At 51.4% G+C, this 26315-nt stretch overlaps 1 protein-coding gene across 5 annotated transcripts in view; it reads left to right on the top strand.

Annotated features, from left to right (window-relative positions):
• Positions 1–26315, top strand: part of PAQR5 (progestin and adipoQ receptor family member 5) — an 89052-nt gene that overhangs the window by 60995 nt on the left and 1742 nt on the right. For 3 of the 5 annotated variants that reach the window (XM_068554594.1, XM_068554611.1, XM_068554602.1), the window contains exons 3-8: positions 666–793; positions 3434–3639; positions 7690–7816; positions 16295–16391; positions 18948–19089; positions 22220–26077. In XM_068554594.1, coding sequence (XP_068410695.1) covers positions 666–793; positions 3434–3639; positions 7690–7816; positions 16295–16391; positions 18948–19089; positions 22220–22461 — 942 coding nt within the window. In that variant the 3' untranslated portion in view covers positions 22462–26077. Of the gene's footprint in view, positions 1–665; positions 794–2112; positions 2179–3433; positions 3640–7689; positions 7817–16294; positions 16392–18947; positions 19090–22219; positions 26078–26315 lie in introns of those variants that run through there. The other 2 variants (XM_068554628.1, XM_068554620.1) reach the window with 2 other exon arrangements.

The raw sequence follows: 26315 nt of genomic DNA on the forward strand, positions 1-26315 counted from the left end.
CTCCAAGCAGGTTGACACCCCCTATTTTACCTGACCAATCCAAGTTTCTCATCCGGGGTGGTTACTGAGAGCCTTGCCAGGTGGGCTGTGTGGGGTGGGGAGCTTGCGTGGGCCCTGCTGTGACCAGCCTTCTCCTCCACCTGCAGCGCAGGCTGATGCCATCATAGTTTTCATTATCAACAGGCCTTTATGAAGCGCCTTGGTGAATATATCCTGGCCCCGGCGGGGAGGGATCTTCCGCAGAGATCATCCCACCAGCCCCTGACATCCAGGGCTTGTTGGCTCGAACAGGCAGCATATATGTCAACCAACCACGAAGGCATCCGAAGACTGGGCTGTAGGCCCCAGGCAGAGGGTGCAAAAGCAGATTCTTAGGCAATATTCATGACAGGAGTAAGTGCATCTGGCATGCAAAGACAGGCTGGATTCCCAAAGGGAGTCAGGGCCTTGAATCCTCTCCTCCAGCTGGCTGCAGGCTTCTGGAAGGACATGGGATTTTAGAAGCGATGGGAAGGAGGCAGGAGCAGCTTGACAGGTCAAGGACTCGGGGTCAAGTGTTCCAGGCTACAGTGGGAGAAAGCTAGAGACTACCGGAGATGTTCCTCCTGAGACCTTCCCGCCACCCTCTCGTCTCACCTCGGCGCCCCTTTCTCTTCCCCCTGCAGGTGTTCCACGAGCAGGGCATCCTCTTCGGCTACCGACATCCACAGAGTTCCGCCACGGCCTGTCTCCTCAGCCTTTTCCAAATGACTAATGAGACCCTCAACATCTGGACGCACTTGCTGCCCTTCTGGTACCTCCCAGCCCCCTTGACCAGCCGCTCACTCATAGCCTGGGAACTGGGGCTTCTTTAAACACAGCTGGGGTGTAGAGAGCTGAGATTCTGTGATGGGATTTGGGGGGACTCCCCCGTGGTGCTGGGAGGCGTGGGGTCTGCTGCTGGGGTGAGCTCTAGGACCCAGATTGTAGTAGGATTCGAGGGGCTCCTGGCAGCTCCCCGGTCTTTCCCTGCTCCCCTGCTTCGGGGCCTGATTTGAGAGGATTGTCTTATTCAGTCTTGGAGGCTTTCTGGGTCTTCTGGAAGCCCTGGCTAAAATTCCCTAGCTTGAGCAAGTCACCTAACCTCTCTGGGCTTCGCATTTTCCCATATGCAAAGCAGGATAGTCTGCGCCCTTCCTGGGGTTGCCCTGAGGATTAGGGGATGAGGCATTGGAAAAGGCATCGGGCACAGACCTGTGGGTGCCTGGGACCACAGCAGCTGTGAGGCATTTGGTCAGGCAGCACTTTAATGGAGCCAGCCAGGAGAACGCTCCAGCACGTGCACATGCACAAATGGGGATTGCCAGGAAGGTGAGGAGGGACCTGGCTGAGAAAGGTGGGGACCGAAGACCAGCTTCACATACCTGGTGCCTGTGCATAGCGAGTGAAGGGTGGAGATGGGGTCCTAGTATACGAGAGCTGGAAGGACCATGGGGGTCATGCGGGCCACCAGCCGACTCAGACCACCACTGGCTGACACAGATGCGGCCCAGAGAAAGGAGTGACTTGCTTACATCCCCTGGCAAGTTCTAGCACAGGTTGGTCTCTGGACTCCCCCTCCCAATCATATTGAGAAGCCAAGAGAGCAGGAAGGACCCCAGGGTGTGCTGCAGGCAGAGAGGGGCCCGAGGACGGCAACCTGCCTGGCCAGCAGTCAGAGACAGACCCAGGGCAAAATGCAGGGGAAGGCTGCTTGGTGCCAGGAACGTCACCAGTGGAGAAGAGGGAGAGCTCAGGCTTGGGGTGGGATAGGACCACCTGTAAAGAAGCCCTAGGGCCTGCAGACTGGTCCGGGTGGCAGCAAGATCTGCTCACGGAGGCTGTTCGTTGTTTTAAATTTAAGTAAACTTAAGTAAAAAGTCTAAATGATAATAAATTATAACATTGCAGAAGGGAATAGAGTCGGAGTCTTCCCCCGGCCCCTCTTCGTCCTCTCTGGAGCTGCCGGGGCGACCTGCTGCTTGTGCATCCTCCCAGAACGCTTTTCTAGAGACTCGAGCATCTGTGACATGTGTGTACACCCAGCACCTGGTTCTTTCCTCCCTTGCTTTTCCCTCAGAGATCTCTGTCTGACCCTCACAGAAGCCTCTCTGGCTTTTGAACAGCTGCGCGGTGTTCCATTTTCTGGATGAACCACAGGTGACTTAGGCTATTTTGAAGTTTGTGCCACTACAAAGTGCCAGCCTGACCATCCCTGTTTGTGGGGCTTGAGTTGCTGTGCGCAGATCCCGTTGTAGCTGTTTTACAGCTGAGACATGCTGGCAAGGGTGCCCCACTGGGCATGATGCCCCTGTACTGCCAGGCCCTGAGAGCGTAACACACAGCAGCAAGGAAGGCTTGGGAGAGCCGGAGAAAGATGCCCCAGGGAAGTGGGACTCGGCAGTAATCTCGAGGTGATAAAAGGGTACGTTTTGAAAAATAGCAGATAGCTTAAGCTTGATTTCTGCTGGGACAGGAGGGAAAAGATCACAAATGTAGCCAGAGAATTTAACGATGCTCTTGGGGTTCCTGCGTGAAAAGCTTTTAGTCCCTTCCCTGGGAGAGTTTGTGGGAAAGGGGCCTGGCTCTCTAGCAGCGGTTTGTGGATGCGGGCAGCTCTACAAGCAAGAACCCCACGCGTGGGTTATAGGTTAGGCAGGTCTGACACAGAACTGTGCAGTGTCTCCATATAGAGAAGAGTCTGGAGGCCTAGGCTTAGCCGAGACTCAGCCATGGGACCAGGCCCCTCAGAAAAGAGATGGTGATATTAGTGGAGGAATAGCATCGAAGAGGGGGGAGAAAATCGTCCCGTTGTCTTCCAGACTTTCCAGACCCCACAGAGGAGATTGCTTCTCTTTGAGGTGCCCTCCTGCAAGGGGAACTTGGACCAACCACAGGGATGACGACAAGGCCAAATTTGCATCCCATGAGGAATGGTTGAATGCACTGAGGTTTTTTAATGTGACGCTCAGAGAGGTGTGAGGGATTATGCAGACAGCCTTGAGATATTTGATGGGTTTGTTTTCTGTGGTGCTGATGGGGAGAACTAGGGCTGATCCAATGGAGAGAGATTCCAGGGAGACAGATGGAGGCTCAATGAAACTTTGCAGCACTCAGAGCTGCCTCAAGAGATGGTGAGCTCCCCATCCCTGGAAGCGTGCAAGAGTCACCTGGGCAAGCTGCTGTAAAAGGGATCTGTCACCACATGCAGGGGGAGGGGACTGGACCATTGCCCATCCTGCATATTTCCAGCCAAAAAGGACCCCACTCACCCTTCCTCGCTCATGGCATGTCACCAAAGCGAGACCATGTAGGAGCCGGTCATCCCAGGGAAATGGAAGGCAGACGACGGTCGGTTGAGGACGGTAAGAGGAGCCGCTGTCTCGGAGGTTGAGGGTGTCCCCCTGTGTTCCAGGTTCTTCACGTGGAGGCTTGTGAGCACCCTGCGTGGGACGGACGTCCTGAATGACAGCTACGCCTGGCCCCTGCTCGTGTACATGGGCGCCAGCTGTGTGTACCCCCTCGCATCCAGCTGTGCACACACCTTCAGCTCCATGTCCAGGAACGCCCGGCACATCTGCTACTTCCTGGACTACGGCGCCGTCAACCTCTTCAGCCTGGGTACGTCAGGCCCTGCTCTTGTCTCCTCTTCCCTGTGACTGAACCACCTGCATCTTCCCCTGGGAGCTGGGGTCACCGTGAGGCTCTGGTGGGCTTCCGGAAGAGTCACCGCAATGCCAGTGCCCCTGCCCGGGTGCCTGATGAGTGTTTTATAAGAAACTTGTCCAAAGGCGTGCTGGCAAATATTTAACAACTGGCTCTCTGTGGACCAAAGTCCCGGTCTGTGGCGTTGGCAGGTTTGCTGTGGTGTAAATACTCCGGCCACGGCCGGCTTCGAGCCGCCAACGTCACTGAACACAGGGCTGGGGAGAGATGCGTGCTAGGTCCCCATTACGTAGCCATTCCTCTGTACAGATACAGCGGGTGCGTTGACTGAACAGTTGTTGCTCTTGTTAAGATGATGCACGTCACTGTAAGTTCATGTCATTCAATTTTTAATGATGGCTGTGTCTAACAGTTGGCTTGCGAGTTCTCTGACACTAACAATCTGCTGTCACAGGCCAGGGGGAGCCAACTCCACGCATCAGTGCTGGTCTCTGTCGTGCCCCGCAGAGAAGGGGGTGCTCACAGACCCCATCGGTCTGGAGGCTTGTAGGGGTTAGAGCTGCAGGGATAGAGTGAGGGGGGGTGGGGGGTTGACAGCCCCTCCTCCTGTCTCCTCTCCTCTCCCCCAGTTGCGGGCATCCGTCTGTCCCCTTGCATCCCAGCTCTGGCTGCTTCCTCCCTCCTGATCCTACTCCAGGTGTGAAAGCAAAGTCACCGTCTTCCCTTTGCCCAAGAGGGTGTGTGAGGACCTACCTCCATCCTATTCTCCCACCCCTCTCCCTCTCTCTTCACTAGTAACACACACGTACATACGTATACACAAACCCATATACACAGACAAACATAGACACACGCGCACACACACGCACGCACGCACGCACACACACACACGCACACACACACGCACACGGGTCTCTACATGTTCACCACTCCTCAGTGCTCTGCTGCCCAGTCCCCACCGTTCACTGAAACTCTGCTTGCCGAGGCCCCAGCCTCCTCCTGACTCTCAGGATCCACGCAGGCCCCGGGGGCTCTCTCTCCAGCCTTCGATGCAGGGGCACCCCCGCGCTCCTCAAACCTCCCCCGCTTCCTCTGGCCCCTGTTGCATCACTCCCTCCTAGTTTTCTTCCCACGCATTCACATGCTCATCCTGCTTCGCCAGTTCCCCTTCCTCCGTCCCCCCATAGGTGCGCAAGCTGGGAGTCCATTCTTGGGCCTCTGTTCTTCCGTGGTCAGGCTCCCTGGGAGATCTCCTCTGCACCCACACCATCCCCCAACACCTCTGGGGGACACTCCCAAACCCCATCTCTAGTAAACTGCTCACCCACGCTCCACACCACATCCAGCCCTGGGACCGAGACCGTCTACATCCTCCCCGCCCCTGCCCTTGCATCTACTCCCCTTCGAGTCAGAAATCTGTGAATAATCAAGTTCTCCCTGCCTCTCACTCCCCACCCATCCCACTTCACCATCCTGTCTAATCGGTTGGCAAACTCAGTTGAGTTTCTCCTACATACTTTTCAAATCAGCCGTGCCCCCGTTGGCTTGGCTCAGTCCCTCACACCTCTCCCCTGGGCTTCACCCAGCTGCCGTGCGGGGTTTCTTCAAGGCCTCTGACCATGGCAGCCCTCCCACTTCAACTTTTCCAGGTTCCCAGTTACCTGGGATGAAGTCCAAACTCCTTAACCCGGCAGCTTCCATCACCCTCGATCGCCTGCCCCAGACTCACTTATGATAAGAGCAAGCGTTTTGGAGGCATAACGGCAGGCTGCATGCCGAGCACCCGACCCACATCCCACATCACCAAGGGGTGGCATAACGCGGGGCTTAGCGGCCTAACTGCACCACCCCCTAATACTTATATGCTCTTAGGCAAGATACAGTTGGCATAGTATCTTCCTCATAGGAGTGTTATAAAGATTAAATGGGTTTTGTAAGTGAAGCGTGTCAGACAGTGCCTGGCACTTAGTAAGCAACAGAAGGTAGCGATTACCACGATTACCTAGTTAACCCTGACAGCAGGCCCCTGAGGTGGGGACCATCATTATACCCACGCTATAAGTGAGAACACTAAAGGTAAGTTACCCAGGTCACGCAGCTTGTGAATGGCAGAGCCAGGGCCTGGGAGCCTCAGGGCCCCTGCCTGTGGCTTCCTCCAAGTCCCCGGGCCTGGATCCACCTCCATGGAGCTCTGTCTGATTCCTTCATTTCTGCCCCTTACTGGGAACAACTCCCTGAGGACAGCCATGCGTCTTTCACATCTGGTTTTCCAGTCCGTAGCCCAGAGCCTGACATGGGGGTGTTCAGTAAACCTGGAAGGAAAGTCTAGTCAGTCGAGAGAGCCTGTGGGATCCACCTGGGACTCCCTTGTCTGCAGCCATCTCTCCTCCTCCCCGACCCCGTGGAAACCCTCAATCCCTGGAGGGTGGCGTTTGCTCAGCTTCCTGCCCGATGTCCAGCTGTTCCCCTCCCTCTTGGACCTCCCACGCACTTTCACTAGGCTTTGACCATCTTAATCCCCTGCTCAGAAACCTTCGGTGGGCCCCCTATTGCCTGAAAGGGGACGTTCACTTTCCTTAGTCTGGCATCCAAAGGTGTCTCCTGCTCCCTGGAAAGCCATCCCTGCCCTCAGGCACCTGTAAGAATCCCCTGTCTTCCAAGGATGCTTCCAAGGTCAGCCGCTTGACTGCATGCCTGCCCATCCTGAACGCCCACCTCACCCTGGAACCCGCCTGGAGGCACTCACCAATTTCCCTTTCCACTGCGATTTTTGGCAGGGACTGAGTCTCCTTCGCTCATATATCCCCCATGGAGCTTGGCCCCAGTCAGTACACACAGAGCAGATGCATCCTGGTCCACGTGGGAGCTTCCCCATGGTGTCAGGCCTGAGGCAAGAATCTGTCCCCCTGGAGGCAGTTCCAGCTGAAATCTCACAGGTAGCCTGCAGGAGTGGGGAACACTGTACCAGGAGTAGTGATTCTTGGCCCTTTCTGCCTGTATGACCCTGGGCACATCCCTGGGCTTCACTAGATTTCACCAGTCACATGGGATCAAAGGCAGAGGTTGAACTTGCATGGCCTGAGGTTGAGTTCAGCCTTGAACTAGCATTCCAGGGTTCTTTGTTTTTGGATAACAGGTGTCCTTAGGCCTGATCTTAGGCTCTGGGCTGACAGGCCTGCAGCTGCCTCTCCCAAAAGGGACCTCAGCAGGTGAGGGTGCCTGGAGAGGCCATCTGGTCCAGGCTCCTGGACACATCTGTCCCCTTTGAAAAGGACAGTGATCTCCCCTGTTCTTTCAAACAAAAGCTGCAGCAGACAGGTCTCTAGAAGGTCCTTCAGTAACCCTTCTCTCACAAACTCCAAAACCTAAAACAAAACAAAATGCTGAGGCTAGCATCTCACGCCCAGCCTCTCAGCTGGCCAGTCCCCCAGCCCGCTGATGTGACACACCTGGCCTCAGCAAGGGCCCTCCCTCATCCCACCCCCCCCCCTCCCCTGCAGCCTTGATTGTTCCACAAGGGACACCCATATCATCAGGCAGGTGAGATGTGTGCACACTCAGAGCAAAGCGGAGCACACTGGGGTGTCATCGTGGACCATAGTTAAAAGCAGGGACTGTTGCTGAACTGCCTGCGTTTGAAGCTTGGCTTTGCTGCTTTCTAGCTGTGTGTCCCTGGGAGGGTTACTAAACCTCTCTGTGCCTCCATTTCCTCCTCTGTAAAATGAGGATAAGTGCAGGATTGATGTCAGAGGGTGGTTGTAAAGTTTATGTGAGTTAATGCATGTCAAGCCCTTGGAGCAGTGCTGGGCTCACAGAACATTCTCATGCTGAGGGGGGGCGGTGATGGGTGATGGCATAAGCAAGGGTGCAGCGGCAGGACTGCTCGTGGTCTGTGGGGATGATGGGGGGCTCAGCCAGATGGGGGGGTGGGGGGGTTGGTCTTCCCAAGGAGCCCAGACAGTGCTGAGTCCTGGCTTATTGCCCAAGGCTGGTTTTTCTTCCCAGGCTCCGCCATCGCCTACTCTGCCTATGTGTTCCCGGACGCGCTGGTGAACACCGTCTTCCACGACTACTACGTGGCCCTGGCTGTGCTGAACACCAGCATTAGCACCGGCCTCTCCTGCTATTCCAGGTACCCGGCTGCTCTGTCTCAGATGGGATGGGGTGCGGGGCGGCGCGGAGCACACAGCTTCCTGGACTGTTGGAAGGGACAGTGGAAAAGACACTCGGGAGCCTGGGACTCAGTTCCAGATGGACTTCCAGTGGCCGGGCAGGACCAGCTTCACAGGCACACGCCTGTGCAGGCACTCAGGGCCCTGTGATCAAGAGGGCTCCCCACTTGGTTTAATTCCCTGCTGTTGTTGTTTCGAAACACTTAATGAGGTTTGAACAAGGGGTCCCCCTACTTTCCTTTTGCTCTGGGCTCTACAAGTTATGTAGCTTGTCCTGTGGCTGAACAAGTCACTTACCCTCCTTGAACCTCAGTTTGCTTATCTATAAAATGGGGTCAACGGAGTTCCCTGGCGGTCCAGTGGTTAGGACTTGGTGTTTTCACTGCTGTGGCCCAGGTTCAATCCTTGGTTGGGGAACTAAGATCCTGTAAGCTGCGTGGTGTGGCCAAAAAAAAGAAAAAAAAGTGGGGTCAACACAGCTACCTTGTGAGACGGATGTAAGGATTACAGGTAATGTATCCAGAACACCTAACACTAGCCTGGCCCATAGGAGGTGCCCCATAAATGGGCCATCTGCTAATAGGGACAGAGGGGGCCGGCCTCCTGATAGAGGCACACCTTGGAGATACTGCAGGTTCGGTTCCAGACAACCGCAATAAAGCCAACATCATAATAAGGGAAGTCACACAAACTTTTTGGTTTCCCAGTGCATATAAAAGTTATATTTACACTGTAGTCTATTAAGTGTGCAATAGCATTATGTCTAAAGAAACAATGTACACACCTTTATTAAAAAATACTTTATTGCTAAAAATGCTATCATCTGACAACACAGGGTTGCCATAAACCTTCAATTTGCAAAAACCACAATAAGGCAAAGTGCAATAAAACAAGATATGCCTATCTGTGTGGTGGGTGATGGATGATATTCAAATGTCCAACACATCCCCAGGGGAAGACCAGTGGCCATGAGTCATGCCCAGCTAACTGGCTCTTATTCCTCCCATTTTTTTCCTTCCACTCAAAGAAGCTCTTTGGAGTATGAGTACAAGAGGCATTTTTTAGGATAACTACTCTAGTTTATTCAGCTCTTGCTAAAAATGAACTACCCAAAATTACTTGGGAAACCTCTGGAATGGTGGTGTTGGGGTAACATCCCTGTGTAGATGGTGCTGGGAGCTGGGGGCCTTTCATGGTGGGTTAGGAAGAGCGCCAAGGAAGGCTGGCGGTCACCCCTGGCCATCTGTCCCCCTACCCGCGACTCCACTGATCCAGTTTGAGTCTTCCGAATAGACTGCTGCTGGCCTCATAGAATTCTTATTCCTGGCAGCCGCCAACTCTTCCCTCCCCAGGAGAAAACAGGGAGGGAGAGGTATGCTTCTGCAACTTCCCCGCAATGATTCTGGCTCCAGCTTTCTTTGGGTGACACTTTGGTTTTGTGGGATCCAGAGGTAGGCAAGTTCCCCAAACTTGACAGGTTGGTTTTCTTTAAAAATCAAAGGATAGAGCCTTAAACAGCATCGGGAATGCTTGCCCCAACTTGCCTTCCACTCACCTGTCCCGAGGCAGGTGGTGGGAAGCACGGAGCTGCTTGCCGTGGGGGTGAGTCTCATTTCCAGGCTCAGTCTCGAGACTGGGCTTTGTGTTGCTTCGTCCCTGGGGTGGGAGTCGGGGGTAAACTCCCCCTTCCCTCTTCCTGGAAGTCAGAGCGCCCCTCCAGCTGTGAGGAGATAGGGTCTGCCCAGAGGGTAGAAAACTGAATCAGACATCATGGGGTTATTATTTCCTTCTCCCCCAGTTCCTCAAGGGCTCTGGCGATTAAAAGCTCTTTCTGAAGCGCAACCTCCGTGCCAGGCCAGAGCTGTGAGGGCTGCCACGGATGGGGGGAGAGGAGGAGATCGGGTCCCTGCCTTGGGTGAGACAAGGCGTAACATACATAGAAAAGTAACACTGATGCTAAAAACAGCCCAAGAGAGATGAAGCGTGGCCCGGAGGCACAGTTCCTGGATGTGAGGGCTCACCGACAGGCCTGGGCCAAAGACACACCTGGATCAGGTGCTTGGACGAGCCACTGTCCTGCCTGGTTAGCTCCTGTGGGGCTGTGCGGCTCTGCTGTTGCGAACTTAGGATCAGAGGGAGGCGAGCACTGTGGACTGGTGGGGCAGGTGGGCTTCACGGGTGGAAGAAACAGTCCCGCCATTCATGATCCAGGACTGCTTTCCCATGAACTCCCAATGCAAATTCTTGGAACTTATTATTATTTTTTTAATCTTCCTGAATCACCTATAAGCCATGAGGGTATATTGTTTTCTTCTAGCCAGGAGTCCTCCCTGATTGTTCAGGTACAATGAATGTGTCTTTTTTTCCTTTTTTTGTTTCTTTTTAATTTATTATTTTTGGCTGTGTTGGATCTTCGTTGCTGCGCACGGGCTTTCTCTAGTTGCAGCGAGCGGGGGGCTACTCTTTGTTGCGGTGCGCAGGCTTCCCATTGCGGTGGCTTCTCTTGTTGCAGAGCTTGGGCTCTAGGCGCACGGGCTTCAGTAGTTGTGGCTCGTGGGTTCAGTAGCTGCAGCATGCGGGCCCTAGAGCGCGTGGGCTTGAGTAGTTGTGTGCAGGCTCAGTAGTTGTGGCTCGCGGGCTCTAGAGTGCAGGCTCAGTAGTTGTGGCGCATGGGCTTAGTTGCTCGGCGGCATGTGGGATCGCCCCGGACCAGGGCTCGAACCTGTGTCCCCTGCATTGGCAGGCGGATTCTTAACCACTGCGCCACCAGGGAAGTCCCTGAATGGGTCTTTTGGATGTGACATGCCTGGCACCTTTAGACAAACTTGTTTGGCAGGGCAGGTTGGCCAGGAATCTCTTGAATGTCCATTTGGGGCTTGTCCCTTGTCAATGAAATGGATTATTTCTGTTTATGGGGCATATCTGTGGCTGTTTCATCCATCCATCTATCCATCCATCTACCTACCTATCCATCTTCCCACCCGTCCATCCGTCTACCCAGCCATCTATCCATCCACCCATCCACTTATTCAGTTTATCCACCCATCCACCCATCCATCCATCCATCCATCCATCCATCCATCTATCCACCCACCCATTCATGCATCGATCTACCCACCCAACCACCCATCCTTCCATCAATGCGTCCAACCAACCACTCAACATTCCTTAAATGCCTGCCATGCTCCGAGTGTCATGTTAAGATCTGGGAATACAGGGGTGAGTGAGGCTCAGTCCTTGTCCTCAGAGAGTGCCCCATGCAGTATGAGAAGCAGACTGCAGACCCTCAAAAAGTCCAGATGGAGTCATCATTTCCTTTAAAGGCCAGAAGAAAAGGCTTTCAGTGTGTAGCATTACAGGATATAACATAAGCAAATAATGATAATACAAAATGACACCTGCTTGGATTCCCAGGCTTCTGCGAAGTGGCCTTAGGAATGAGTATTGAGGAAGGTTGAACACTTTAGCTGGAGAGGAGGGAAGGGCCTTTTGGACAGAGCCAACAGCCTGGACAAGGGCGAGGGCCCGGAGAGGATGGGATGTCATTGGGAGGCAACAAGGAGCTTCAGAGTTGCCAGAGCCTGTGGGGCTGGAAGCGGGGAGAGAAGCTAGAGGGGGGCTAGAGAGAGGCGGGGGAAATGGAAGCACCTCGTGTGTCCTACAGAGGACTGGCCCTATACTCGTGAAGGACAGTAAACTTCCTAGGAAGACAATTCTGTGGACTCAGCTCCCGTGCCCTGCGGGGCTTAAGTGGGGGCTTGGGGGACAGAAAGGGAGAGAGGGGCAAACGCCACATGCTCAGAGTCAAGGATAGAGTGGGATGTCCCCCCGTGGGCCCGTCCGGCCTCCTTTGCATCTTGTCCGCTCTCCTTTCCGTGTGTCGGTGGATCCCTGCTCTTACAAGGCCCGTCCCCTTTGTTTTCATTCTCTGTCTTTGTCTTCAGTGTCTGAGGAGTGAGGAAGGGGACTCGTGTGTGGGGAGAGGCTCTGGCCCTGATTAACTTCAGGAGAAGCAGGTGGAGGAGGGCGAGGGCCGTCTGGGGTCCCGATTTCACAGACTTGCTGTGTGGCCTCTGGCCAATCACGACCTTTAAACAGGGGCATCTAAGAAGATGTCCCTTGGGTTCCTTCTGGTTTGGGCATTCTATGATGTCCGCTTCAGCGCCTTTTCCAAGATTTCTCTCCTTGCCTTCTTCCCTACCCACCAAGCCCACGTCTGCCTCCCCCCTCCCGCTCCATCAGTCCGTGGTATGGCCGGGAGTGGCCGAGAACCACCTCCTTCCCTGAGTGGCAGACCGTGGAGCTCAGGAGTCGTGCTTTAGTTATCCACATGCTTCCCAGAGTAGCGTGGTCCTAGTGGCGTTCATTCCCTTACGATACATGTCCGTTAGGAGACGTGGGCTCCCCAACCGGTCTTTCGATCCTTATTATCATGGAATTCAGTTCAAAGGAACACGTTCCAGAAAACTGCTTTCTTGTTCTGCAGTATTTGAGGGGGGGAAATGACAGAACGCGTGACCTCTCTGTGGCTCTCGGAGCCAGGTGAGGGTGACAGAGACCCTGCCTGCTCATACCCGCCGACCACCCGAAAGCCCAGGAAGGCACCACCACTCTCTCAGGAATGTCAGTTACACACTGTTTGCTGTTCACCATGGGTCACCGTACGCACTTTTCCGTTCATCCATTCAAAGCATCCAACCGTTGGTTTTTTGACACATACTTGCTCAGTGAAATGCCTTGTGGTCGGTGCTGTGAGGGAGAGATGAATTTTCATCCTTGGTGGATAGTGAGCTGTGCTGTGAGAGCCTTGCCGTGGCAGTGCTGTCGTGGCAGCTCAGAGAGGCATGGGGCAGGCCTGGAAGGGGGTTTGGAGGTCAGAGCTGGAGACAGGAGGCTTAGCAGACAGTGGTTCTCAGATACATCTGGAGGTCAGAGGGCTCAGTCAGATGACAGAGTGCTGCTAGGGCCAGGGGCCAGCACGTGGAAATGTCCACATTCCTGCTATGTCACCCACACAACAACCAAACTACCATAACACCCGCCCCCATCACACATACAGACACACCTCTGCAACAGGATGATGTTTCCAAAGGCCCACTTCTTTCAAGCACTAGTTCCAGAATTCACCTGCAAATCTTTCCAGCTTTGGTTGCAACAAGAATTTATCAGGTTTCAGAATAGACTGGTATTGTATCAACCTTCTCTTGCTGGAGGCTTCTCCCAAAATCCAGTGTTTCCTGCTCACCTGGTTCTAGGCAGAGGAGGCCTGGCTCCCTGACTCCCAGCTCTGGGGTGCAGGGATTGCCTTACCAGGCAAGGCTTTGGAGACTTTGGGGTGTGGGGTGCTTTGGAGGACGCTGTGGCTCCCTCCCGTCCCTCTCGGAATCTCTGGCTGTGGCGACACCCTGTGGCCTTATTTGGAATTGCACCTTGTTAGTGGGAGGCCCCCCCCCCCGTCTCTGTGGCTGCTGGCCCTTCTGCCTCTTACTCTTTGTTGCTGTCTCTCTTCTGTTCTGCTTTTTCTCCTTTTTCCCCCTGTAGACTCGGCTTTGCAGCTGGAGAGGCTGGTTCGTTTGCCCTTGGGGAAGTACTTTATCAGGCCGGGCGAAATGTCTCAAGTCGCAGGAAATCCATGGTTTGGGGGATGGCCCTCGCCAACCAGAGCCAGCCTTCTTCCTGTGTAAGTGGCCGCAGAAAGAGCGTGCTTTAATAGCGAGTCTCTTTGCACCCAGAGGTGATAGGCGGTGGCAGTGCATGGGGAGGGAGGGAGTGGGCTTGCCGTGGTTGGACAGGGTCTGCCAGCGTGGACTGAGAAGGCCATCGAGATGGGCCCGGGTTCCTGGGGCAGCGGGAATGTGTTCCGATTGCCTCCTGGGGGGCAGAGGGGTGTCTGTAAGGTAAGGACAGAGGCTGGCTAGTGGTCAGATGCCCGCTCTGCCTGCCCGAGGGGAGAGGGTGGGAAGCCAGCCAGATGGCCCTGCCTATAAATCCTAGCTTTGCCTCTTATTAGCTCCTGTGATTTTAGGCAAATCACCCAGAACTCATCTGGTCCCTCCTGTTCCTATTTTCTGGTACGACGTAGCTACAGGATGGGGAGGGGGAGAGGATGGCTCCTACAACACACATTATTTTTAAAAGCTGCCATTTCCTGAGTGTTACTCTGTGCCGTGCACAGCTGTAAGTTCTTTGCGAGCATCATTTTCTCAAACCCTTGCAACAATCCCTTGCAGGGATTCTGTTGTTGCTCCTATGTTACACATGAGGGTTTTGGGGCACACAAGGGTTACATCACCTGCTGGATGACATGGTCACAAAGGGCAGGGACGGGATCAGACTCAGGGTGTCTGCCAGATCGTGGCCCTGTGCAGCCTCACCAATCCCGGGGGTTTGTGGTTCCTTCCAAGGCTGGGGTTCTGTTCTGGCAGACGATGAATTGAGGTCCCTTATTTCTCCTCCTCCTTCTTGAACTTCTCTTCCATCTCTGCCCAGCGTCCACAGGGTCAGGAAAGAAGGAGGGACATGCCCATGGGCTGGAGCAAAGTTGGAGCTGATCTCTGGAGGTTATGGGGCTTCTCGGGGTCCCCGGTGGCCGCCTCTTACCCAGAACAGGGATCCCCAGGCTGGGCTGCTCTGAGAGCTGGACAGCACACAGCAGCCTGGCGATGTCACATCCTCAGACACGATGCTGAGCTGGATGCTGGGGATGGAGAGCTGAGCAGACCCAGCTCTGCCCTCGAGGAGAGTTCCCCGACCACTCAGGAGGCAGATGTGGGTGTCTCTGCCATTTTCACGCCAAAGGATGTGGGCACAGTGGGGCTTGTAGTCAGGTGACTGCACTGGCTTGTAGGGGACGTGAATAACCTGGAGGGGGAGATGGGCCCGAGCTGCAGGGGCAGCAGACTATGTTTGGTGGAGAAGGGGCAGGCCAGTGGGCTGGGACGGGGTATCTGGGGAGCAGAGGTGAGGAGCAGTGGTGGGACATAGACTCCATCCCCGCTGGAGAGTGTGATGAGGGGCAGAACTGTCGAGGGGGGGCTGGGATGGCCCCAGCGCCTCCCTCATCTTACGGGCTGCACCAGAACAGCTACCCCACGAGCCTCGGCGCCCGGGCTCTGCACACCACCCTTGGGGGTCCTCTGGCCTCGCAGCCCTGTGGGCACCAAGGGAGGATCCATCCCCCACAGTACGCTGTGCTACTGAAGCGGGTACCTGCCCTGCCTCCATGCCCAGCCTGCGCGTGTGAGCTCTCCCTCGCCTGAGCCCCAGTTCAGGGCTGTGGTTTCATGTGGAGCCTCTCCTTACCCCTCCCCTCCCAGTATCCAGCCTGCCATCTGTGCTGCCCGGCTCCCCACCCCCTCAGCTGCTGCCCCCTCCTCAGGCTGGGCCCAAGCCAGCTGAGGCCCCATCGTGTTCCATCCAGGAGGAGCTGCCTGTCTTTGTGACAGTCAGCACCACTCGTTTTTTTTTTGTTTGTTTGTTTGTTTTTAATTTATTTATTTATTTATTTATTTTTGGCTGTGTTGGGTCTTCGTTTCTGTGCGAGGGCTTTCTCCAGTTGCGGCGAGCGGGGGCCGCTCCTCATCGCGGTGCGCGGGCCTCTCACCGTCGCGGCCTCTCCCGTTGCGGAGCACAAGCTCCAGACGCGCAGGCTCAGTAGCTGTGGCTCACGGGCTTAGCTGCTCCGTGGCATGTGGGATCTTCCCAGACCAGGGCTCGAACCCGTGTCCCCTGCATTGGCAGGCAGCTTCTCAACCACTGCGCCACCAGGGAAGCCCAGCACCACTCGTTTTAATGCTGGCTTCATCTGTCTTTGAACCGGAGGCAGGTGGGGGTGATGATGAAAGAGAGAAGGAAGGACCATGCTTACTCAGTTTCCCCAGCCCAGTATCCCTGTGTGTGGTATTAAATATTCCAGAAATCTCTTAAGTAATTAAACACCTAATTGCACCGAGGGCTTGTGCAGGGTAATCAGCTGGCGCCTCTGACTAATTAAGCATCTCAACCTTCGCAGAGGTGCTCACCCCAGGAGCCTGTGCCATTGGACCCACCCGCTCTGCACATGTCTCCCTGTCCTGGTGGTTACTGGACTTCTAGAAGGCTCTTTGGCAGCTAGATAACTTGGCCCTTGAAGGGCTTCTGCTCAGTGCCTCCTTCCTGACTTTGTCTGGATGCCATTGCTTCTCAGGATGCTGGGAGATGGTTTCCCCCTCCCCGCCCACCCTGAGCTCTTTCCACATCTGAGACTGAGCCGTTCCCATCAGGGTGGGAGAAGTGGAGAGCGCTGGTGGAGAAGCTGCTGGCCATAGGAGGCGCTTGTGCAAAAATGCTTGTCTTTTGTGGGTGACTCGCCCTTGGTTATTTTTAATATGCATGTCTGTGTTATTTACTGAAACTCTTTTTTCATTCTCATTTCTCCCCCCTTTCCTTCCCTGATTTAGGTTTCTTGAGGTCCAGAAGCCCAGGCTCTGTAAGATGCTTCGTGTCCTGGCCTTCGCTTATCCCTACACCTGGGACTCCCTTCCCATCTTCTCCAGGGTAAGGGCCCAGCTCCAACCCCTCTCTGCCTGTTGGCAACATCAGGGAATCAATTGTGTCCTGAGCTCTGGGGGTCAGAACGCCGTCCTGGTCACAGTGGGACACACAGGAGTAGAGCCCCAGGTGCTCCCTTAATGGCACTTGCAGACTAGTTAAGAGACGGCATGAACCCAGAGGTCCTGATGAACATAGGAGATGCACCAGTGGCCAGTGCTGACTGGGGGCTCAGGAGCAATCGCAGAGGGCTGGGCAGGGGAGGCAGCCTGGGGTTTAGTAGAGTGACCAGGAGAGCGGGCTCTGGAGGCAAATCTCTAATATTTACTCACTGCAAGACATTGGATGAGTTATCTTCCACCTCTGTGTCTTGATTTCCCTCATCTGTAAAATGGCCTGGTAATAACACTTCCTTTTGTCAGGCTGTGGGGAGGATTATATGAGACAATGTGTAAAGTGCTAGCTGGTGGTGAGAGTCCAGTAAATGCAGGATTATATATTATCATCAATTAACATAGTAGTAGTGAAGGCAAATGTATGAATGAAGGTCTTAAAGGATAGATGGGAATTAGATGGAGAACACAAAGAAAGAGGGTGTAGGAGGAAAGACAAGAAGGGGGAAAGTTCATGCACGTTCAAATCCCAGTCCCATTGCTCACTGGCTGCGTGACCCTAGGCAATGAACATAAGCTCTCTGAGCCTCAGTTTCCTCATCTTTATTTTTTTTTAATTTTTAAATTTTTTATAAATTTATTTTATTTGTTTATTTTTGGCTGCGTTGGGTCTTCGTTGCTGCGCGCGGGCTTTTCTCTAGTTGCAGCGAGCCAGGGCTGCTCTTTGTTGCGATGCGTGGGCTTCTTATCGCAGTGGCTTCTCTTGTTGCGGAGCATGGGCTCTAGTCGCCCAGGCTTCAGTAGTTGTGGCACGCGGGCTCAGTAGTTGTGGCACACGGGCTTAGTTGCTCCGCGGCATGTGGGATCTTCCCGGACCAGGGCTCAAACCTGTGCCCCCTGTATCGGCAGACAGATTCTTAACCACTGCGCCACCAGGGAAGTCCTCCTCATCTTTAAACGAGGCTGACATCCTGTCCTTCACAGGGGGGTAGAGGAGAATAATCAAATAAACAGAACTGATGGACTCAGCAATGCCAAGCCCAGGCCCAGTGGGTGGAGTTCCCCTCCCAGAGGCAGCGTAAGGGTCTGCTGCATGAGGCCAGGATGGCAGCGCCCAGGGATACAGGAGAGGGGTCGAGCTGGCTTCATTAGCTGAGGCACAGAGCGTGTGCTCCTGTTCAGTTCGTGTGGGCCTGGGGGAGACCCAGAGATGGGGATGCAGCCCATTCCCTTGAATCCTTCTTCGAGGACACAGACCACACACAGGAGACCAGAGCAAAGAACAAGCCGGTCCCACAAGGCCACCAAGGCATACAGCACAGGTTCTTGCTATTATGAGCGCTGGGTGCTCCTGGCACTCGGCTGCGTCAGCCGGTGGGCAGCGGGGGAGGGGAGGGCTTACCCTACGTGGTGATGTGTCTGCGCACACAGGTTCTGGAATCAGCCTGACTTCACTGCCAGTGAGTGGTTTGCAAGTCCCCCTCCAGCCCAGTTTCCTCATCTGCGAAATGGGGGGAATAGTGTCTGCCTTGGGGTCATTGCTGAGGCTCCGATGAAGTGATGCACGTAAAAGGCCTGGCCTAGTGCCCTCCGTAGAGGTGGCTGCCGCCGCTATTTATAACAATTGTACAAAAACCGTGCTGACCTCCATGCCAGGGCAATGTCCATAATTAATAGTTTTTGATGACTCAGAAGGCCGTCCGGGGATTTTTAGGCCTTAAAGCCTTAATTAGGAGCATCAGTTTTCAGGGGATGTGCTGGTTAGAAGTGAGTTCAAGTGTGAATAGGCCATTTTTTACTATACTTACGTTTTAGCCCCAGGAAAAAAGTAGTGATAGATCTAACTGGATTTTTCTTTTCCTTTCATTTTGTCTTCACTTCTGTTGTTTTCCTTTTCTTCCTTCCTTTCTTTCTTTCCTTTTTCTCTTTTTTTTTTTTTTTTGGAATTAAATAATCCGAAGGCTCTCATGAGCATGCGGGGGATTAAAATACTGTTGCCTTGTGTCTCAGTTGATCACACTCAGAACAGGAAGCCTGCTCACACGGTCCCTGCGAGTTCCCTTTCCAAGCCACAGGACTGGAGAGGGAACGGCCTTGGCCCACAGAGTCCACACATAGGCGCGGGGATGTCCGCAGGCCTCCTCTCAAGACCTGACATACGTTCCTTCCTTCCTTCCTTCATTCCTTCCTTCCTTCCTTCCTTCCTCTCTTTCTTTCTTTCCTTCTCTTTTTAAAAATTTTTACTTTATAATGAATACAGTTGATTAACAATGTTGTGTTAGTTTCAGGTATACAACAAAGTGATTCAGTGATACATATACATGTATCTATTCTTTTTCAAATTCTTTTCCCGTTTAGGTTATTATAGAATATTGAGTTCCCTGTGCTATATAGTATGTCCTTGTTGGTTATCTATTTTAAGACCTGATGTTTCTTTAAATACCTGCAGCTATTCCTCTTCCCCGGGGAGAGTGCACAGAACGAAGCCACGTTGTACCACCAGAAGCACATGGCCATGACCCTCCTGGCCTCTTTCCTCTACTCCGCGCATCTGCCGGAGCGCCTGGCTCCTGGACGCTTCGACTACATCGGTGAGTGCCTGGTGGCCCCGATGCCCCTTGCCCTCCTGTCCAAGGAGGGTGCCCATCCCTGACACCAGTGCACATAGTTGCAAAGAGAGGCCGGGGCAGGGAGAGAAGCAATTCTTCAGGAAGTTCTCCAGGCACAGACCAAGGTTAGTGAAATTGTAAGGTGACAGAGGCCAGTATGTACGTAGCCAGTGGACGACCAGGGAGGATGGCGGAGGATGGAGAGGAGGTGGATCTAGGATTCTAAAGCATTTCCAGCAGGTATGGGGACAGGAGAGTCCCATTATTACCTAGAATGTGAAATCCCGTTATTAAATGAACATGTAAGGCAGCCGTAAAGAGGAAGAGGAAAGACAGAGTACAGCTGGCTCTGAGGGTACCAGCTGGCAGGGGGCTGTGCTGAGGAGAGGAAAGTGTCTTTGTCTCGTTCCGGTGGGTACGATGGGGTCAGGAATTGGGGTAGAGCAGTGGTTCTCAGGTATGGCCCCTGGACCAACGTTCTCAGCACCACCTGGGAACATGCAGAGTCTCAGCTCCCAGCCCCCAGACACCCCGTGTCTCAGAAGCTGTGTGATTCTCTAGGTGAGCCTGAGCTCACTCAAGTTAGAGAAGCCATGTGGTGGAGAGGAGGTGTCGGAACCACAGGGGTTTACACCTGCTGGCAGGGTTCCTTCCTCTCAGTCTAGGGAAGTGGGTGGCACTGCGGAACGTGTCTCCTCCACCCTGGCTCTGGGACTGGCTGGAGGAGGGACCCTTGGGCCACTTCTGGTGAGACTGATGAGTCCTGGGATGAGAGCTCCTTAGATAAGCTATCAATACCGTGGGGATTCAGATCCTCATCCCCAGGTGGCGGGCAGGAACCTTGGTTCTCCCCAAGCCCATTTTGTCCATGGGTTTCCATCTTCTGCCCGAGACACATGGCCAGATTTTGCTTTGTTTGCTCTGATTAGAGTTTCATCTCCTTTACTTCTTCTCTCCTGCCAGAAGGGATTACAATGAGCAAAATACTTAAGAGGGCAGATTTCAAAAAAGGAGGGAGATGAGAGGAGAGGGCCAGGGGATTTGAACCTGCCTACGGAACCTGCCCAGGACGTCCACGGCTCCAGCTCCAGCCAGATGAAATAGAGGTGGTAGTGTACGAAGTCTGCGGGGGGCAGGGAAAACAGCCCTGGGCCTTGTTTTGCGAGCTCTGGGTTCTTAATAACATTTTATTTATTTGCCTCTATCCTGTACTCCTGGGCCTAGAGCAGAAAGACACTCCCATGGGGGGAGATTGACCAGATGGGCAGTTAGTAACAGATCTTTAACGAAGGGTTTGGAAAGTTCTCCGTCCTTAAATAACAGTCAGTCAGATGTTGGGCTCCCTCTCCAACGCCCACAGGAAGTTCCTCCCTATTCCTGCCGGGCGGGATTGTTGAAATCGCTCTTCCTGCTGCAGGCACACTTCACATCTGTTCAGTGCTCGTGGCTTTTCTGTCTTTTTATCTCCTGCCCTAACAGAGACAGGTTTGTGCCTCAGTTGGTGAGCACAGCTGGTCACCTCCTTCTGCTTGGCCCTGTGTCCTTGGAGTACACGGCTCTCGCTGGATAAGGAACCACTTCGTTGCATCACACACAGATTTGGAAATTGGACACAGCCCAGTAGTATGGCTTGAGTGAGGCAGGGGTGGCCCCTCCAGGCACACTTCCTCCCTGGGGGATGCAGGCTGGGGTGCTGACAGCTCCCTGCCCTAAGGAACTCGTTGGCCACCTACTCAACTCTCCTACATCCTCATTCCTGACTCTGCCCTTGCTCAGTTGGGCAGATGGCCAGGCTGGTCCCTTCTGTGGACACATTTATTGAATACTTACTCTGGGTTAAGTCCTGGGGATACAACACTGAATTCTTTTTTTTTTTTTTTTTTAACTGAAGGAGAATCTTTAACTCTTGTGTCGTATTAGCTAGGGCTGCCATAACAAAGAACCACAGACTGGGTGGCTGAAACAACAGCAATTTATTTTCCCATAATTCTGGAGGTTAGAAGTCTGAGATCAAGGGGACGGCAGGGTTGGTTTCTTCCAAGTCCTCTCTCCTTGGCTTGCCCATGGCCATCTCCATTTCTCTTCACATGGTCTTTCCTCTGTGTACGTGCATGTCTGCGTCCTAATCTCCCCTTCTTAGAAGGACACCAATCAGAGTGAGTCCCACGCTAGTGACCTCATTTTAACTTGTCTCTTAAAGACCTTATGTACAAATATGAGCACATTCTAAGGTACTGGGGGTTGGGACTTTCAACATATGAATTTGGGTGTGGGAGATACAACTCAGCCCATGAAACATGGTTTCTGCAGTCTGTCCCCCAAAGCAATCCCCAGCCCTGGGCAATGGACTCCTTTTCTCACCAATCACCAAATCAGCACATCCCTGTTCACTCCAACCACCCTCCACTGGACTCCCACCCTCTGGGGATGCATACATGGTGACTGGGGTCCTGTAAGTTATCAGAGAGGAAGAGCCCCTGGTTGTGTCTGGGATTAACCAGCAGTGGAGAGAGGAGCACCTCATAAGAGGCCAACAGAAAATTTGGCTGGCTTCTCCTTTGGTGTTGAAGTCAGAATCTGAGCTGATCAGTGACAGCTCTCAGGAGGTAACCTTTGGCAGAACTTTTTCATGTGAAAAACAGGACTGGTGGATAAGTTGTTTTAAAAATGGATTTGGTTTGCTCTGATGGCCCTTTTATTTTTCTCATATTACATTTTAAAAATAAATTTTTAAAGTATATATTACATATCACATAATACCCTAATTTCAAGTATATGATTCAATGATTTTTTAGTAAATTTACCACATTGTACAACCATCACCATATATGAGTTTTAGAACATTTTCATCACCCCAGTAAGATCCTCTGTGCCCATGTACTGTTAATGCCAACTCCCACCCCTGCCTGAAGCAACCACTAATCTATTTTCTGTCTCTGTGGATTTCTCTTTTCTGGATATTTGATATAAATGGAATCATACAGTATATGGTCTCTTGTATCTGGCTTCTTTCACACCACATAGTGTTTTTAGCATACATGCCATAGCATGTATCAATAATCCATTCCTTTTTTATTGCTGATCTTGGTGGTCTTTTGTGTGTTTGCTATAGGTCATAGTCACCAGCTGTTTCATGTGTGTGTGATCCTGGCCACACACATGCAGATGGAAGCCATCCTTCTGGACAAGACTCTAAGGAAGGAATGGCTCCTGGCCCACTCCAGGCCCCTGTTGTTCTCTCAGATAGCCGGAGCCATACTTCTGTGTCTCATCTTCAGCCTCAGCAACATAGTTTATTTCTCAGCTGCTCTGTATCGGATTCCTGAGCCAGAATTACATAAAAAAGAAACGTAATTCAGACCATAAGCTTTTTGTGCCAAATGTCAACATTAAGCTACAACTTCCTAACCACCATAAGCCAGTGTCATGGTACCAGTTTACAGTGGCCTAAAATATTTATAATGGTTGGTGTCTTGGCATTTTTGAATGGGTTCATGTCAATAAGGTATTGACATAGGGACATTTCTCTAGACGTGCATTGGTTCCGTATGTGTGATTTTAAAAGGGGAACATGGGTTCAAGTAAGTCCTCATTCAGGCAAATCTTTAATATTTCATTTAGTTTTTAATTTATTTAAACTGAGTTCTCCAATCCTATTTAAACAATTGGATTAAGCATACCTCCCTTGTAGCTTTACTATGAAATAGTTGGATTAAGCTTTACTACCCTTGTAGTATTACTCTTGCAGAATGCAATGTGCTTCATCTGATGAGTTTCATGTAACAAAGCCTCTCCCAAGAGCTCCCACAGTGGGAAGAGAATGAGCTGGAAAGGTCAGTAGGGGAACCTGAGAAAGAGTAAGTTGGGTCTGTGGGAGCCCTGGGGGCTGGGAAGGCATTCCAGAATGAAGAAACCTGGTTTGGGGAGTGGTCTTCTTCCTTTTCCCACCTAGTGAAGGGGATGAATAGCAAGAGAGTCCTCTTTTCCTACAAGTACATTCTTTTTCACAATGCAAGTTTCCCATGTCACTATAGATTTGGATTTTCTTAAAAGTCCACAGCCTGTGGCTAAGTGTTACATGTTCTGTTTTGCTCTGTTTTCTTGTCACCAGTTTGATGCCGCCAAGTATGCAGCACAGGTAAAATGTGTTACCCAGTGGGCATTGGCTGAGTCAATCCCAATTGGTTGTGCTTGTCTGTCACCTTTTAAGCCAATGACATCACGAAATTTGGGGAGGTTATACATTTGATGTTGCTTCAGCATTTCATATATGCTGCTGAGTTTAGTGTTCATGTGCAGAGGATGCTAAAGACCTTGCCAAAGGGATGGAAACACTTGGTGAGCTTGTGACAAATGTAGATTCCCCAGGCAAATCAGGAGATGCTGCTTTACTGGTTTAAAATGTTGGTTTCCTGGAGAAGATCTACACTGGAGAAAGTCCCCCAGGTGATTCTGAGTCAGGAGGGCCATGGGCCAAACTTGCAGAAATGCTGATGTCACAAATTCCAGAAGGTACTTGGCCTATCAGCTTTGTTTTGATTGGTCTAACTTTTAGCAACTCACCACCTAAGAATGTGTCCCCTGCTTTCTACTCTGTGGAGTATTACAAAACACTGAGTATTTTCTCATCTGTTGCATTACTAATTAAAGTTCACTGTTTCATGATGTTTTCAGAGAGTACAGAAATGCTGACACAAAACAGTTTTTAACAGAAGCCCATCACTCCCTGATGTGCACTTGCTAATGACTTAAGGGGCCATCCATCACAATGCAGGATCCTCTTTTGCTGACTCAGGAGCACCCCCATATCTTAGTATACTGCCTCTATGGTTTACTGGCCCAGACACTCGAATAGCCTTATAAATAGCTCATCATCCAATCCTCTGAGGACAAGAAACAATTTATATTGGATGCGAGTGGTCAAGAAATATGATTTCATTAGTTTTATTATCTGTTTACTTCCTCTGGGGAAGGTAGACTGATAAAATTATATGGGCTGGTAAATTTTTGGTACATTAATTGCCAGCTGCATGACAAAATTTGTTTTTTTGGCAAGAGGCTGACATTGTTAGTGGAATCTTACTCCAGCAGGGTCTGTGGGCTTCCATTTCATGTTATTGTAACTTCAGTCTTATAGTGGACAAAGGTACAAAGTTTAAATACTCCATTCTAGTAATGCCAAAGGCTTGAAGGCTTTTAAATTCTCTTGTTTATAGAGAGTAAAATAAGGTTCTTCATTTAGCTCAGAAGTAGTTGAAAGATAACGGGTGACTAATTTGAAGGACTTTTAGATTATTTAATTTAATCTTTGGTTACGTTGCTTTTTCAGCATGCTTAATGATGAAAATGAAATGTTAAATCAACAAAATGAGACCAGATGTTTCATAGTGTTTTTATAAGTTTGGTAAACTTAGTCCCATTGTAACTTTTGGACAGTGTTACAAATTAAAATTTTATAGCAGTTTGCAGTAGACTGATTTGGACCCTTCTAATGTTGAGTGAGAATGGGTTCAAATATATTAATTATCATTAAGTATTATGAAGTCTAACGTGAGTATAGTTTTGCCTAAGCCATTCCGGAAATTAAAAAGTTTGGCAGTGGGTCAGTTGAAACCTCACTGGGAAGATGTCTTTTAATGTAGCAGTTCTCGCATTGTTTTCATGTCTCAATACACTTTAGAGATGTACCATATTCCCACTGCTGTCTCCAAAGGCAGGGGGGAGTGACGGGGGAGAGAATTCCTAAAGAGATGTATTTCTTCCCCCTCCTCCTGCTTGAGAAACACTACTCTAAAATTTGCCAGTCATTTTTGTTGTGATAAAACTCAGATATGTTTGAATGAGGCCATTTAGTCAATTGCCCCAGAGTTTCATTTTCCTTTGCTCAGTTCTTAGAAAGGAACTCTCCCTCTTCTTTCTAAAGACATGAATTTGTCATTGTTGATTAGAGTTAAAAGTGGGATGTTCAGAAGCCTTTTGAGTACAAAGTGATTTAAATATTTGGTCTGCTGCAGTCTTTCTCAAAGTTTTTTTGTGGAAGGAACTCAGCTCCCAGGAGATGTTCTGAGGAAGGCAGGGTGGAGAGGAATGCTGTTTTCGGATGCATTGGAGAAACCTTTCCTTTGGATCTGCTGTGTCCCAAATTTGTTTTGGTCATGGTACCCTTTTTATATGAAACACCTATTAACACTGTTTAACAACACTTTATAACATATTGTTGAATGCCAGCCTCTGATTTTCCAGTTGACAATACATTATGGATGAAAAGGCAGAGACCTATGTCCAAACTCAGAGATGTTCTTCCAGCTTATACTAATGTCTGGTTTTCTTAAACTGTGTGGAAGAAAAAATAAAATAAAATGTATTTATTATAGGAAAGTCCTCCCGTTTCTCACTTGACTTGGTTATATTTCACCTACCCCACTGCAAACATGTTCATTCATCATGAGAAATAGATTCCTGTACGTGTGTCTTGTTAAGTCATTCAATGAACATTTATTTAGTGCTTGGTATATATAGAACAAACACTGTCCTAGGAGTTGGGGATACAGAAGAGAACAAAACCCAAACCATCCTTCCCTCGTGGAGCTGATGTTCTATGTCAGTCAGTAGGACAAGAGATATAGATAAATTCAGATAATGGTAAGTGCTTAGAAAATAAGCCTGGGACTTCCCTAGTGGCTCAGTGGTTAAGAATCCGCCTGCCAATGCAGGGGACAGGGGTTCAAGCCCTGGTCCGGGAAGATCCCACATGCCGTGGAGCAACTAAGCCCATGCGCCACAACTACCGAGCCTGCGCTGTAGAGCCCGCAAGCCACAGCTACTGAAGCCCGCACACCTAGAGCCTGTGCTCCGCAACAAGAGAAGCCCGCGCACCGCAACGAAGAGTAGCCCCCCGCTGGCTGCATCTAGAGAAAGCCGAGTGCAGCAACAAAGAACCAACACAGCCAAAAATAAATAAATAAATAAATTTATAAAAAAAGAAAAGAAAAGATGCCTGGTGAGGGAATAGGGAGGGGTGGGGTAGGGCAGCTGAGATAGGATGGGCACTCTGATAAACTGGTATTTGAGAGGCTTGATGGTTGAAAAGGAACCAACTTTGCCAGCATGTGGGGGAGAGTATTTCAGGTCCAGGTAGCTGTAAGTGCAAAGGCCCTAAGGCCAGTAAGCATTTGTCTTATTGGAAGGATAGAAATCAGGCCACTCAT

Source organism: Eschrichtius robustus, chromosome 1 (genome assembly GCF_028021215.1).
Source record: "Eschrichtius robustus isolate mEscRob2 chromosome 1, mEscRob2.pri, whole genome shotgun sequence".
NCBI lineage: Eukaryota > Metazoa > Chordata > Mammalia > Artiodactyla > Eschrichtiidae > Eschrichtius > Eschrichtius robustus.